The 16,588-nt window shown below is 39.7% G+C and overlaps 2 protein-coding genes across 8 annotated transcripts in view; both read right to left on the bottom strand.

The window, feature by feature from the left end:
* Window positions 1–2,657: 2,657 nt before the first annotated feature.
* Window positions 2,658–16,588, bottom strand: part of LOC107466528 (pentatricopeptide repeat-containing protein At2g13600) — a 19,314-nt gene continuing 5,383 nt past the window's right edge. Inside the window, exons 3-9 of one of the 7 annotated variants that reach the window (XM_052254808.1) lie at window positions 10,316–12,547; window positions 10,123–10,237; window positions 9,173–10,045; window positions 8,837–8,917; window positions 8,663–8,746; window positions 8,384–8,480; window positions 2,658–2,720 (exon numbers count right to left, since the gene is read on the bottom strand). In XM_052254808.1, coding sequence (XP_052110768.1) covers window positions 10,317–12,425 — 2,109 coding nt within the window. In that variant the 5' untranslated portion in view covers window positions 12,426–12,547 and the 3' untranslated portion in view covers window positions 2,658–2,720; window positions 8,384–8,480; window positions 8,663–8,746; ... (2 more) ...; window positions 10,123–10,237; window position 10,316. Of the gene's footprint in view, window positions 2,721–8,383; window positions 8,481–8,662; window positions 8,747–8,836; window positions 8,918–9,172; window positions 12,548–16,588 lie in introns of all 7 variants that reach the window. The other 6 variants (XM_052254807.1, XM_052254809.1, XM_052254806.1 and 3 more) reach the window with 6 other exon arrangements.
* Window positions 13,595–16,582, bottom strand: LOC107466529 (pentatricopeptide repeat-containing protein At3g23020-like). Its single transcript, XM_021130900.2, is given in 3 exon segments — window positions 13,595–14,990; window positions 14,993–16,312; window positions 16,452–16,582. Coding segments are annotated over 2 exon segments (2,442 nt in total). The 5' UTR covers window positions 16,311–16,312; window positions 16,452–16,582; the 3' UTR covers window positions 13,595–13,866.

The following is a 16,588-nucleotide window of genomic DNA, read 5'->3' as shown; positions in this document are numbered from 1 at the left end:
CATGGGTAAAACTATTTTGGACTTTTCCTTAACCTTTGATCTTCTCATCACAAATACATGTTTTAAAAAGAGAGACGAACATCTTATAACCTATAAAAGTGGCATGACAAACTCTCAAATCGACTTTTTGTTGAGGAGAGTCAACCGAAAATTTTGCATTAATTGTAAAATTATCCCGAGAGAGAGTTTGACAACACAACATAGGGCGCTTGTCATGGATTTTCGCATTGAGCATAAGTTGAGAAAAAGACATTATACGAAGAACCCAAGGACGAGGTGGTGACGGATGAAATGTGAGGAATAAAGAAGCTTCCTAAGACAGGTAGGAGAAGATGCAAAGTGAGATGGGAATGGAAGCGCGGAAGAGATGTGGAGGGAGATGGCAGAAGTTATTAGAAGAACAGCAAAAGAAAGCTTTGGTGAATCTAAAAGAATAAGACTAAGAGACAAGGAGTCCTGGTAGTAGAATGCGAGTGTACAAGAAAATATAAAGATAAAAAGGGAGTGCTTTAAAGAGTGGTCTTTATGCCACAACGCAGATAAGTGGGAAAAATATAAGACGGCTAAGAAAGAGACAAAAGTGGCTGTAAGTGAAGCAAGAACAATAGCATATGAGGGTCTCTACCAATCTTTGGGCACGGAAGAAAGAGAAAAAGGTATATATAGAATCGCAAAGAGCCGTGAAAGAAGAACAAGAGATTTGGATAAGGTTAAGTGCATAAAGGATAAGGATGGAGAGGTGTTGGCTCAAGAGGAGAAGATTAATAAAAGGTGGAAGAGCTACTTCTACGAATTATTTAATGAGGGACAAAAGACTCTTCTGAGCCTTGGTCGGTTATGCACAAGGGAAGAAGATCAAACTATCAAAGGATTCGAGACTTCGAGGTAAAAGAGGTTCTAAAGCAGATGAAAAATGGTAGGATAGTAGGACCTGATAATATTCTGATTGAGGTTTGGAAGGGCTTTGGAGAAAAAGACATCAACTGGTTAACCAATTTTTTTAATGAGATTTTAAGGTCAAAAAAGATGCCTGATGAGTGGAGAAAGAACACATTTGGTACCTATCTACAAGAATAAGGGGGATATATAAAGTTACGAAAACTATAGAGAGATCAAACTCATGAGTAACAGAGAAAAGAGACACAAGTAACAGAAAATCAATTTGGATTTATGCCAAACAGATCTACCACTGAAGCGATATACCTATTAAGAAGGATGATGGAGAGGTATCGTAGTAATAAAAGGTATCTACATATGGTGTTTATTGATTTGGAAAAAGCATATGATAGGGTGCCAAGGAAGATCTTATGGAAGGTTTTAGAAAAAAGGAGAGTAAGGATCGCATATATTCGTGCAATTAAAGACATGTATGATGGGTCACAACTAGTGTGAAGACTCAAGGTGGTGTGACAAAAGAATTTTCTATTGGTATAGGATTACACCAAGGATCATCGTTAAGTCCATACTTTTTCACATTAGTCTTAGAAGTACTCACAGAGCACATCCAAGAGCATGTGCCATGGTGCATGCTTTTTGCCGATAATATCGTCCTTATGAGAGAGTCAAGGGAAGACTTAAATAAGATGTTGACTTATGGAGAGAAGCTCTAAAAGTGTATGGTCTACGCATAAGTCGTAGTAAGACGGAATATAAGGAATGTAAGTTCAGTCTGAGAAGGAAAAACACTAATATAGAGGTGAAGATTGGAGAAAACATCCTATGAAAGTTAAAAGTTTTAAGTATCTTGAGTGCATCATACAGGATAATGGAGAGATTGAATAGCATGTAAATCATAGGATCCAAGCAGGTTGGTCAAAATGGCGGAGTGCATCTAGTTTTATATGCGACAAAAAGTGTCTTTAAAACTTAAAGGTAAATTCTATCGCACTGCTATAAGACCGGCTATGCTTTATGGTACGAAGTGTTGGGCGGCCAAAGGAGAACACGAACATAAGTTGAGTATGGCAGAGATGATGTTGAGATGGATGAGTGGTCATACGCGATTGGATAAAATAAGAAACGAAGATATAAGGGAGAAAGTTGGAATAACACCCATTATAGAAAAGATGGTTGAATCGCGTCTCAGGTGATTTGGACATGTGAGAAGAAGACCGATAGAACACCCAGGAGGGTGGATGAGATGAAAGATGGACAAGGGGCGAAAGGCAGAAGAAGACCTAAAAAGACCTTCCATGAGGTGGTCAAACGAGATCTACATGTAAACGGTCTCTCTTTAGACATGATATATAATATAACACAATGTCGTCGTTTGATTCATGTAGCCGATCCCACCTAGTAGGACAAGACTTTGTTGTTGTTATTGTTTTTGTATTACGAAGTACTCAGAACACTAAAGAATACCGAAAATACTAGAAAAAAGTATTAAAATTTATTTAAATATTTAAAATAAAATTATAAAATAATATAAAATAATTATTCAAATTTATATCTTTTTTAATAATTTCTCATCTAAAGATGATTTTTGAATAATATAATCCAAACAACATTTAGTTTATTATAATATATTTTAATATAAAAATTATCAAACATAAACCACTTTAATATCAACTCACTTTTAATTAAAATCAATTTTACAAAACAATTTTATACAAATTTCTGTTTACAAACTTTAATTCAAGCACCCACTTAGTTGAATACATGAATACAAAATTTTTCTCATACTATATTTGTACACCTTCGGGTCCACCAAGCCAAGCCACCTGTCACGACCTTAGACACACTCCAACGCTACCGTGTCGGCACTCGAACTTACTCAACCTCTTGAGCTAAGACCAAGTCAGTCTAACCCTCAATACTTAGCAAGAAAGCTAGGAACACAAGAGAAAGGAAGCTTGGTGGAAAGAACACTTTATTACTCAAGTGTTGGTTACAAATGATTCACACACCTTACACTAACTCTCACCTCCTGTTTATAGCCATCCACCTCCTCAATGGATGGTTAAGATTAAATCTAATCAACGGTCCAGATTAATCATCCAGAACCTTCTTTACAAATATCTATCCTACCACAACTTTTCAAATGTTTTTAGATTATTCCATACCACTCTTTATACTTCTATATACATCTACACTCTTCTAGAATACTCTATGACCTTTCAGAGTCTTCTAGAACCTTCTAGGATATTCCGGGACCTTCTAGGACATTCTAGAATGTTCCGGAACCATCTAGAGTATTCTCAAACACTCCAAAAAACTATATAAACACTGTTAAATCTAACCTTCTAAAATTTACAGTGACATTCTCCCCCACCTAATGCGCAGACGTCTTCGTCGCGTTCTGATCATGATAGCGCCGTAGGTGTTCTTGAAATTGCCACAAATCTTCATGAGTTTCCCAGCTAGCTTCAGTTATCGGGAATCCTTTTCACTTGATCAAGTATTGGATACTTGGTGGTACTCCTCTTCGTCGCACGGTGCGATTAGCTAAGATCTCTTCGATTTCTTTATCAAAGGATCTAATCACCACGGGTGGAGCACGACTCGAGTTACCTCTACTCGGTTCGTCTTGGTCTTCATGATATGGTTTAAGCATACTCACATGGAAGACCGGGTGGATCTTCATATAGGGAGGGAGTTGTACTTTGTAAGCAACCTCCCAGACACGTCCAATGATCTCAAATGACCCTTCGTATTTGCGGATTAAACCCTTATAAACTTTGCGAAAGGCTTTGAATTGTTGTGGAAGAAGTTTGATCATTACCTTGTCTCCCACTTGATAGCTTGCATGCCTCCTCTTCTTATCTGTCCATTTCTTCATCCTCTTGGCAGCTTTGTCGAGGTAAGAACGAGTGTGACATCTGCTTGTTCTTCCCATGACTTAATCATATGATAAGCTCCGGGACTTTTTCCTGAGTAAGAGGAAGAAAGAGAGTAAGGTGAAAGCGGCTGTTGTCCAATCACAATCTCGAATGGACTCTTCCTTGTGGACTCGCTTCTTTGCAAATTATATGAGAACTGAGCAATGTCGAGGAATTTTGTCCAGTCCTTCTAATTAGCGCTTACAAAATGCCTCAAGTAACACTCGAGTAAGACATTCACTCTCTCAGTTTGCCCATCGGTTTGAGGATGGAAGTTTGTTGAAAAATGAAGCTCCGACCCAAGGAGTTTGAACAACTCTGTCCATATTCGTCCTTTGAAGCGTGTATCTCGATCACTAATGATGCTCTTAGGCAATCCCCAATACTTCACCACATTCTTGAAGAATAGTCGTGCTGTTTTCTCTGCAGTGCAATCAGTAGGGGCAGGTATAAAGGTAGCATACTTCGAAAATCGATCCACTACCACGAGAATAGATCCAAACCCCTCGAACTTCGGTAAGGCAGAGATGAAATCTAGAGAGACACTTTTCCACGGTCGCTCTAATGGAGGCAGAGGTTCCGACAACCCACTTGGTGTCTTGTTTTCAATCTTATCTTGTTGGCACACAAGACAAGTCTTCACATAGCTCTCCATTTCATCTCTCATTTGAGGCCAATAATAAGAAGATTCGATGAGTGCTAAGGTCCTTCGCTGACCTTGGTGACCAGCCCACTTGGTGTCGTGGCATTCTCTTACCAACTTCCTTTTCAGATTTTCCCATTTAGGAACGTATAATCTTCTCCCTTTTGTGTAGAGAAGGTCGTTTTCTAACCAAAATCTTTTGGTCTTACCTTCTCTAGCCAACTCCACCAACTTCTTGGCTAATGGATCATGATACAACCCTTCCTTGATGGTATGCATAATATCTCCTTCTACCATAGAAATGGCTGCCAACTCAGCCTTGCGACTCAGTGCATCTGCTACCACATTAGTCTTGCCTGACTTGTATTCGAATTCGAAATCAAACTCAGCCAAGAAGTCTTGCCACCTAGCTTGTTTGGGGCTTAACTTCTTTTGAGTTTGGTAGCCACATTGTCTGTCTTGACGATGAAGTGTGAACTAAGCAAGTAGTGACGCCAAGTTCTAAGATAATGCACCACCGCGGTCATCTCCTTCTCTTGGACAGTGTATCGCCTCTCTGTATCATTCAACTTGCGACTCTCAAAGGCAATAGGATGTCCTTCTTGCATTAAAACTCCTCCAATAGCGTAGTCAGAAGCATCAGTGTGGACTTCAAACACCTTTAAGTAATCGGGTAGTGCTAGTACTGGTCCTTCTGTGATAGCAGCATTCAACTCATCAAAAGTCTGACACTCCTTTGACCATTCCCAAGAGTGATTCTTCTTGAGAAGATCAGTTAATGGTGCAGCCTTGGCGGAGTATCCCTTGATAAACCTCCGATAGTAATTAGCCAACTCAAGGAATGACCTCAATCCAGATATCTTGTTTGGTGGCTCCCACTCTTTGATAGCCTTCACCTTTCCTTGATCCATACAGAGAGTTCCACCTTTAATTATGTGTCCCAAGAAGTGGACTTCGTCCCTTGCAAAGGAACACTTTTCCTTCTTCACATATAGGTTATTCTTTCGCAAGATCTTGAACACGATTCGTAAGTGTTCTACATATTCCTCCAAAGTATTGCTATAGACAACGTCATCCAAGTAGACCACTACAAACCGATCAAGGTAAGGTCGAAAGATCTCGTTCATCAAGGTACAGAAGGTCGCAGGAACATTGGTCAAGCCAAAAGGCATCACCAACCACTCATACGATCCATACCTCGTGACACATGTGGTCTTAAGCTCATCACTATCAGCAATTCTCACTTGGTGATATCCTAACCTCGAATCTAGCTTTGAAAACCACTTGACCCTACCAAGTTGATCAAACAAATCGGCTATCAAAGGAATGGGGTATTTGTTCTTGATGGTTACCTTGTTCAGTGCTCGATAGTCGATGCATAGTCTCAATGAATCATCATGCTTCTTTTGAAACAAGACTGGTGCGCCATAAAGTGCCTTTGATGGACGGATGAACCCAGCATCTAGCAAATCCTTGAGTTGCTTCTTCAACTCCTCGAGTTCTGGCGGTGCTATCCTATAAGGTGTTGAGGCGGGCGGCTTTGCTTCTGTCTCCAATTCAATCTTGTGGTTCACCTTCTTCCTAGGTGGTAGTTGTTTTGGCAACTCGGGAGGCATCACATCCTTATTTTCTTCAAGGACTTCTTTGATTTTGGGAGGAACGTCTTCTCTTTCGGATGTTGACTCCTCTTGTAATAGAGCCAAATCTGTAATCTCTCCCTTCTTAAACCCTTTCTTGAGTTGCATAGCAGACAATATCGGTGGTCCGCCAACTTTAGAGACTGTAGGGACCATGCATGGAGACCCGTTCTCCATGACGCATACCACGTCGTAGTATGGCATAGGTATTATATTTGCTTTCCTTTGCAAATCGAGCCCGATGACTATTTTAAAATCGTCCATGGGTGCTACTGAGAAATCCACAAGGCCCTTCCAAGAACCAAGAGTTATCTCAACCCCTTTTGCTACTCCTTTAAGGGGTTCACCCTTGGTATTTACGGGTTTGAACCAACCATTCTTTTCGGTGATCTTCAACCCAAGCCTCTTTGCTTCATCAGGCGTGATGAAGTTGTGTGCGGCACCAGTGTCGATCATAACCATGACAGGTTTTTCATTGATAAAGGCTTTTGACATAAATCAAGCCTTTCTTTTCTGCAGTGCTTGCCTCTTTGCCCTTCACAGCATTTATGTGTTGGATAGATCCAACACACTCGGTCACTTGAGTTTGGACCTCTCGTTCCTCGGCGATAGATGCCAAAGTCCCTAACTTGAGATAGTCCTTCATTTGGTGTGATCCCTTGCACACGAAACATCCTCCTTTAAGCACGAAAGCCTTCTTCTTTTTTTCGTACTCTTTCTCTGAAGAGTATTTTTCTTCTTTTTGGGTTGAGAAACTCTTCCCCTTGTCTCCCCCACCTTTAGCAGAATTAGGCTTGGAGGAAGACTTGGGTTTAGAGTCTCCTTTATGATACTCAGTGAGTGATTCGGCCACCACGATGGCCTTATCGACATCCTTAACATTCCTTCTTTATAGTTCTTACTTTGCCCAAGATTGGAGTCCAACAATGAAGAAGAACAATGCATCCTCTGATGTTAAGTTGGAGATTTGAAGTATGAGAGTAGTGAACTCCTTTATGTAGTCGCTAATCGTACTCTTGTGCTTCAACTCCCTCAACTTCTTCCTTGCTTCATAAACCACATTCTCAGGGAAGAATTGTCTTTTCAACTCCCTTTTGAAATCTTCCCATGTGATTATGTTGCAAGTACCCTTCTCCATATCTACGCACTTTCTCCTCCACCACAAAGTAGCATTATCAGAAAGATAGAGAGCTACAGTGCGTACCTTTATTGCTTCTTCGACCACCTCTTGGCCTTCAAAGTACCTCTCCATTTGTCATAGGAAGTTCTCCACCTCTCGAGCGTCCCTCACGCCCTTTAACTCCTTTGGCTTTGGGAGATCAATCTTTGTCGTCTCCCTTATAATGGTTGGTCGAGATTTTGCCTCCTTGAATCAAACTCGAACTTCCTCAAATAGCTTCAAGGAATTCTCAAGATTTTCTTCGATTTGGAGCAAGCTTTCTTTGAAAGCATCTAGTTCTACCAACACGTGAACCTCGAGGGTCTCCTTGTCATGTTCTATCCTTTGAAAACGCTCATCCATAGAGGATAGAACATTTTCCGACACAGAAACTCTCTTTTAAGAAGTTAGAGTCCTTGCCTCTAGGCTCACTTGAAGAACGAACCTTCTTGCCTCCCCATTGAGAAGGAATAGCATCCCTTCCCCTTTGAGACTCAACATGCTTCATGGTGATATTAGAAGCCATACCCACAAACCACTTGTGCTCTCTCTCGAATCTTGCTCGAATACCAAATTGTTACGTCCTTAGACACACTCCAACGCTACCGTGCCGGCACTCGGACTTACTCAACCTCTTGAGCTAAAACCAAGTCAGCCTAACCCTCAATACTTAGCAAGAAAGCTAGGAACACAAGAGAACACAAGAGAAATGAAGCTTGGTGGAAAGAACACTTTATTACTCAAGTGTTGGTTACAAATGATTCACACACTTTACACTAACTCTCACCTCCTATTTATAGTCATCCACCTCCTTATGGATGGTGAAGATTAAATCTAATCAACGGTCCAGATTAATCATCCAGAACCTTCTTTACAAATATCTATCCTACCACAACTTTCCAAATGTTTCTAGATTATTTCATACCACTCTTTATACTTCTATATACATCTACACTCTTCTAGAATACTCTATGACCTTCCAGAGTCTTCTAGAACCTTTTAGAATATTCCGGGACCTTCTAGGACATTCTAGAACGTTCCAGAACCATCTAGAGTATTCTCAAACACTCCAGAAAACTATATAAACACTGTTAAATCTAACCTTTTAAAATTTACCATGACACACCGCATACTGCATGTATTAAAATATACAGTTGATGCACCATTAACCTTTTCTCCAGTAATCTATCTCCGTTCAAGCACCACCAACTCTGGTTTTATTTCTACAAAAATAAATAAATAAATAATTCATGCTATGACAAATAGCGACACCAAGTGTTTAGATCTTAAGGTTTATTTTCAACAATTATGTGGCAGCACCAGTTCAATTTATATCAATTTTGCTGATAGTGCACTTCAAAGTAGCAACAAGAATTAATAAAATGGAGGGTTTCCTATTACAAACCCATGTCTGTAGTCTTGTTTTGATCACATCAAAAGGAGTTGTGAACAAAGCAGCAGTAGATCCAGCTAATCCTCCACAGATTAACTACAAAAATTTGTAAAATGATCATAAACACATGCATCTTAGTGAGACAAAATGAAAGACTATGAAAGCACAAGTAACACAAGAACTTACAGTCTGAAATGCGTTAGGTTGAATAGTAGATGACAACGATGGCATCACTTTTTTCAAGCTTTCATATCCATAAAACTATAACTGTTCACAGAAAATAGCCATAAACAAAACCTTATCCCAAAGAACTCAGAAAAGCAATATTGCAGAAGAATACTAACAGCAGAGTTTAGAAATGAAAAATCAACAATCATACGAAGCTTCCTCTACACTCATATTAAGACATGAAAATGTCCAGGGTCAAAGTTGGCAACAAATATAGAAAATAGCAAACCACCAATTCCTGACACCTGATACTACAGAGAACATGTAATGAAAGTTGAAATGCCTATTATTAACCTTGATAATTGAAGGTGGAACATTTCACCACAGTATAGCTCCCCAACCTGCATAAATGGATGGAAAACCACCATTTCTGAATATTCCAACCAAAGCATCCCTGCATAGATTATATTCATAAGCAGGGAGACATAAAATCAATACAATATATCTTTTGTAACAGTGAATATAGATTGCAATGATTGAATAGATTCAGAAAACACAAAAAGCCAAGGCATCCTCAATCAGATCAAGAAGTGATGACAAGTAGAGATGATAAAAAGGGCTGAGGCATACCAACAGCTGCGATAATGACACCCAACTTGCATCTGCTGCTTAATTGGTTCACTAGGAGTGAAAATGAAAGAGGTGGCAATACTTGCAGAACCACCACCCACACAATGAAAAAAAGAATAATACTCTTGCAGATAATAACCACCACTCACTCATTCACATGGATTTCTCTTCAAACAGCTGTTTATAAAATATGTATATATGTCTGGTCATTGCCAGAGTTGTATTAGCTTTATGTTTTTGATGATTACTTAATCAATTCAAACCCCGTCGCTCTCTTCATCATCTAGATTCCTTCTTCCCTGGTAATTTCTTTTATAAAATACAAATTGTCCGATTCTCTAGTTAAATAGCATTGTTCTTACAAATAGCAAAAATAGGATGATTTTACAACTGAAGAGCTTTTTACCATGCTTGTTCAGTAAGTCTGATTTACAACTCTATATTCAGAGGAAGTAAGAAACTGAGAAAATATTTTTTATCGTAGTTCTAAAATACCTGAAGGGTAATGGCAAAGTGCCAAATGATATACATGTAGTCACGGACAAAGGATGTGTCCATTCTGTAAAGGCCCTTCAAAACTTTCTTTTGCTCATTGTTCTGGTAAGCAAACATAACAAGATCAAAATCAATAAATAACAGAATTTCTCTATGATGGATGGGGAATCAAATAATACCAACAAACTAAAAATTATGGTTAAGGCCCTACAGCTTTAGCTTAATAGCTGTACATTTAACTTGGCTTTGAAAAAAGTTTTGGAGGATCCTCATCCTGAGTTTCTGGCCCATACCCTGATTTCAAGAAAGAGAAAAGGTTTAATGTCCGAAGTGAAGGATGCCAGAAAGCATTTGCCATAAGAAATTTCATACTCTATCCAAGTGCAGCCTCTACTGGCATTTCCATTTCACAATTCAAGTTTAAAAGTTCAGAATCACTTTCTTCCTCACACATCTCTTCATCGACTTCTGGCATGTAGCCATCTTGCTTCATCTGTTCTGTAAGAATTTTCAGAACTAAATAGATGTCCTTCCTTCGAGGGTGACGTTTATCTTTCACCATGAAAACATTCATGCAACTCTGAATTTCGATCCAACTGCAACCAGGTTGCTTAATCACTCCCCGTTGCCTCATCTGTTTCCTGATTCTCACCACATCTTTCCATCTACCAAGTTCAGCACATATATTTGAAAGTAAAACATAAGGTCCAGAGTTCAAGGGATCGATTTCTATGAGCTTTCCCGCCACATATTTTCCTAATGAAATGTTTCGATGAACCTTGCAGGCCCCAAGTAACGATCCCCAGACAACAGAATCAGGCTGCATTGGCATTTCTTCTATCAATTTTATCGCTTCATCAAGGCAACCAGCCCGACCAAGCAAGTCAACCATGCATGTATAATGGTCCTTTAATGGTGCTAAACCAAACTCAATCCTCATTGAATGGAAGTAATGACGTCCTTCTTTAACAAGTCCTGCATGGCTACATGCAGATAGAACCCCAATCATAGTTACATGATCTGGTTTTTCTCCTGATACCAGCATTTTCTTGAAAATTTCAAGGGCCTCTATACCATAACCATTTTGTGCATATCCGACTATCATCGCATTCCATGAAACATTATCCCTTTCCATCATATGTTCAAAAACTAGGCATCCTTCTTCAACCAATCCACATTTCATGTACATGTCAATGAGAGAATTTCCGACAAAAATATCAGATTCATCTACGGACTTGAACCAAAATCCGTGCTTCAAAATGTGAGTATGAGCCTGTCTGCCAAGCTTCAGATCAGAAAGATTTGCACATGCATTGAGCAGGTTCCCAAAGGTGTAATGAGTTGGCCAAATGGATTCCCTCTTGAGGAGGAGAAAAAGTTTAACAGCCTCCTCATTCTCTCCATTTTGTGTATAACCCGCTATAAGGGCATTCCAGGACACCACATTCCTCTCCATCATGGTAGAAAACATCAACCTCGCCGCTTTCACGCTTGCCATCCTTGCATATCCACTAACCATAGAGGTTTCAGACACCACATCCCTAAATGGCATCCTATCAAAAACCGTTCTAGCTTCATTCACTTTCTTGCACTTTGCATACATATCAACCAATGCATTGTTTAACACAAGATCACTCCGGAATTTGTCCTGTTTCATAACACGAGCATGAATTTGCAATCCTTCCCTAATTGCTGACAAGCTCGCACAAGCACTTACTACACTGGCTAGAGTAACTTCATCAGGTTCAATCCCACTATTCATCATTCTTACAAAAACCTCTAGAGCTTTTTCAACAGGACCATTTTGCTCATAGCATGTAATCAAGCTGTTCCAAGAGACAATGTTCCTTGTGCTCATGCCATCAAAAGCTCTCTGAGCAGAGGCCACAACCCCACACTTAGAGTACATATCAACAAGAGCAGAATCCATATAAACATCTGATGAGTAATGATTCTTTGACATCAAAGCGTGGATTTGAATCCCCAAATTCAAATCAGTTAACCCTGCACAAGCACTTAGCGCACTCCCAAATGAGTACTCGTTAAGCACAAAATTCTCACGGTGCATGCCAACAAAGAATCTCAAAGCTTCCTGGAAGCAACCGTGTTGGGAAAAACCTGACACCATAGCATTCCACGAGCACTGGTCAGGTTGCGGCATTGAGTTAAACATGTTCAAAGCCTCATCAAGACAACCGGGCTTCGCCAACGTGCTTAAAATTGCATTCCAACTGAAAGTGTTCCTCTGGGGCATATGGTCAAACACTTTGCGCGCGTCCTCCAAACAACCGCATTTTCCATAAGCATCTATGAGCCTGTTCAGAATGAAGATCTCCGACGAAAACTGCGACTTAGTAATTCGAGCATGAATGCGACGCACGTCATTAACGAACTTTGATCGAACGCACGAGTCTAATAGCTTCGCGAAGGGAGTAGAGTCAAGGAAATTGGCGTCACCCACCAACTTTCTGGCCCAACCCATCTCTGCCCATTCGAGAACCTTCCACAAAGACCTTTATTTTGGCAAAGGGGGTCCTATTATCCGAACCTGTGGCACTTGCACCCTCCTCTTTCTTCCTTCAAATAAAGCTCCGTACTTCGTAACTAAGTTCACAAGACAAGAACAAAAAGAGTCAGAAACAAGTTTACATCTTGTAAGCAATTTACCTATTAATATACAACTAGAAAATGGGAAAGTGGTAAGCATGAAATGGTCACGGAGCACATCCCTGTCTTTGGTTATTGGGTAATCTAATTCATCAGCAACTATCAGCCTATTACCACAAAGACATATACATGTCAAACTTTGCGGACATCAAATATATACACAACAAACAGAAATACAAAGTCATCTATATTACGCCCACCATTTATTGCCACCAAGGGAGGTACATATTAGCAAAGTCTAGAACAAGAATTACCCTCAAATCATATTCTTGGTAAAAGTTTCTAACTTTCTATGAATACATGTTTTGTAATTTGAGGCGTTATGCATTATTTAATGTAATGCCTTTTGAAAAAAACTAAGACTTTGGACACATAATAGCTACTCATAAGCATTCTTTAATCTTGACACATTTCAAGAAAAGCAAACAGTTAGAATGGAAACATTAGCGGAGGGGGCTGAAAGTCTGACAGAGTTAGTAATTAGGAGCCGCAATGTCATTTTCTAATTGATGAGAGACAGAATGGAAATTCATAAAATGGTTAAGGATTGGGGTGGGGTTTTCCTCTTAAAATTATAAACTTTTAATTTAAATGTTGTAACGGTAGTTGAATTTTAAATTTTGACAACTAAAGTTCTTAATGATCAAGGTGATTGACAATGTCTAAAGATGATGCCATCATTCTTGATGGAGCTGGGGACAAGAAAGCAACCGCAAAAAGATGTGATAACGATTGAGAGGATCTCCTCTTAAATTTTGGTGCTACCTTTCTTGGTGTTTACATTACTCACATTGTGATTTTTTTTCTGATTCTTGTGATATTTTCAACAAGCAAATTAGGTCAGCAATTGAAAATAAATAGCGAGCCTTTTCCTCTAAATACAAAGAAATCCTATGACCCATTTCTTAAAAGCAAAATGATTTTACATTTTTACAGCACTCACAAATTTAATGTTATACAACATAATATGCAGCAAAACCAATCAAGCTACACCAAGAATTCCAATATTATATTTCATACCTAGCTAGCTGGTTTATATACATGATATGACATAATATGCAGCAAAACCAATCAAGCTACACCAACAAACAACAACAAAGCCTTGTCCCACTAAGTGGGGTCGGCAATCAAGCTACACCAAGAATTCCAATATTATATTTCATACCTAGCTAGCTGGTTTATATACATGATATGATGATATGATTTAAGTAAACAAAATTCTGCAAAATCTATCAAGGTCTTTGCAGATGACATATCTATTCACTATCACAATCAGAATCAGAATCATCATCTACTTCAAGAACACTTGAAAGTGCTGAAGTCCATGCCTGAAGACCATGGGAAGAATCCTTTTTCATCAACATTTCATATTTTCTAACACTTTCCCTTGACACTCCATATCTCACCAAAAGATTTCCAAGTGATCTAAAACTACAATCATCAGGTTTAATGGCAGCTCTTACCATTTCCCTGAAGGTATCTATCGTATCCTTGGCTCTCCCAGCAATGATATACAAATCAAGCACACTATTGTAACTTTTCGGATCCTTCAAGAGCTGCAATTTTCTCATCTGCATTGCAATTTCAATGGCTTCATCAAGCCTCTCAAGTTTCTTGTACAAACTTAGCATCATTGCAAATGTGAATTCGTTTGCAGCTCTCTTTCTCTTCAATGTCTCGAATATCCCCTTCGCTTGGTCGATCATAGATTGCTTAGCATAAAGATCAATCATACAATTACAAGACCATACAGCAGCACCTCCTTCTGATGATTGAAGCAACTTGAATGTTTCTTCTGCTTGTTTTAGGTTGCCAACTTTTGTGTACAACTTGATCAAAGAATTGTAAATGACAGTATTTCCTGGCAACCCGACTCTTTTCATTTCATCGGCATAAGCAATGGCTTCTTTAACCCTTCCAACATCAACAAAAGCATTGATTAACACCCCATAAATTATGACGTCTGGCTGCACACCGTACCTAATCATTTCCTTATATGTATCATCTGCCATTTCCAATTGCCCTAGTTTTGCAAAGCTGGAAATCACAGCACTATATTGGACGCAATTTCTCACTAATCCTGCCTCCTGCATTTTTTTCAGATATGACTTAGCAATCTGCGGCTTGTCGGCAGTGACTAAAATATGTATGAGAGAGCTATAGCTGCATGTGTCTGCAACTACCCCATGTCTCTGCATGCTATCAAACAATTCACATGCTTTATCATAGCGTTTCCCTATGCCATAAGCTTTAATCATCACATTAAACTCAAGAACACTTGGACTCTTCCTTTCTTGGGATCGAATGAAGACTTCCTCGGCTTCTAAAGTATGTCCATGCTCTCCATATGCATCAATGTTGGCAGCATAACACTCGGATGGGTGAATTCATCTATTTCAAGGCCCCTCTTATCCATATCTGATATAAGCTCTTCAGCTTCATGAACCATTTTCCTTATTGAGTATGCATATAAGAGGGTACGATAACTCACACGATCTGGCTCAAGGCAAGCCTCCTTCATCCTTTTGAAATATTTCGTTGCACCAGTTATATCATTATGTTTGGCATGGATGGAGACAAGAATATTGTACGTCCTTGTGTTAGGTGAGCATCGAAGTTCTTCCATTTTTCGCAGGAGTAAGCTTACTTCCTCTAGTTGTCCATGGTTTCCACAAATGTGAATCATTGTATTGAATGTCACAATGGTTGGTGCTATGCCTTGTTTAAGCATCTTAACAAAAGTTTCTGATGCTTCTTTAAGCCGGCCAGACTTTCCGTATGTGTCAATCAAGGCATTATAGGTATGTGAGCTCAAAGAAGTATTAGAATATGCCACCCTCTCTGTTTCCGGTGCAGCCACTGCATTCTTATTATTTGGCCTCAAAGGTTTACCTAATGACCATTTCTTGAAAAACTCTTCAGCTTTCCGAAACTCTCCCGCCTTCTTGTATAATTGGACTACAGTTACCATAGTGACCTCATCAGGTTCCATTCCTTGACCAAGCATCCTCTCAAGCCAAAAAAGTGCGTCCTCTTTTAGCCCACCTTTGCTATATACATCAATCAAAGTTCCATAAGTAGAATTCGTTGCTGTGATCCCCCTCGCATTCATCTCATTCCACAAAATCTCCACACGGCTCCACTTCAGCGCCTTGCCAAGGGTCCTAATCATGATGTTGTAGTGAATCACATTCAATTCATGGCCATTCTCCTTGAACCACTTGAAAATCTCTAATGCTCTGTCCCACCTCCGTTGCTCCTTCAAGATTATGCTCCTCTCCTTGTTGTTGATCCTCTCCTCCCACGGACTCAATGCCTCACCCACATCCCGGAAAGTATCCAAAGCATCCAGAATGTCAGGGATACATCCACCATAAGAAGCCCATTTCGTTGAACACTTGGTGTGCCCCTTCAAATTCCCACCACCACTACCACTCAGCTCATCGCATATTTTTCTCTTTTCGAGAGCCCCATCATTGGAATTCTTCTCCAAACCTTGTTTCCTCAACTGGGTCTCGCAATTCACACATCCTGGAGAATAGCGCTTGACAAAGGTGGTTCCTTTGCTGCCATTATTGCTTCTATGAGGAACTTTTTCAGCTTTCTCTGGTGGAGAAACCAAAACAGCGTTTGAGTTTGGAAAGATGGGTCCATGGAAACAGAGGTTGGTGGTGTATAATAGTTGCAGCTTCATGAACATTGCTGCAAACAGAGAAAAAAGAACACAATGGTGAAAGGTGTAAGGCTGGTGCTGGCGAAGTAAGAACTAAAGCATCAATTAACTGATGGAGTAAGCACAACAGATTCAACAATTGTTGAACAAATTGTAATCTACGTTTACCTGCGAGTGGATGACTGGGTTGACGGCGTAGTGAGAGCAGAACCGAATATTGATGTGTGGGTGGATGACGGCAATCATAGGCGGTGAACTGTGGTGGACCGGTGACAGAAGAACCGCGAAGGCGGAGACAAAGCCAC

This window comes from Arachis duranensis, chromosome 9 (genome assembly GCF_000817695.3).
Source record: "Arachis duranensis cultivar V14167 chromosome 9, aradu.V14167.gnm2.J7QH, whole genome shotgun sequence".
Taxonomy (NCBI): Eukaryota; Viridiplantae; Streptophyta; class Magnoliopsida; order Fabales; family Fabaceae; genus Arachis; species Arachis duranensis.
The sequence above is the reverse complement of the archived record's forward strand: the minus strand, read 5'-3'. Positions and strand labels throughout refer to the sequence as shown.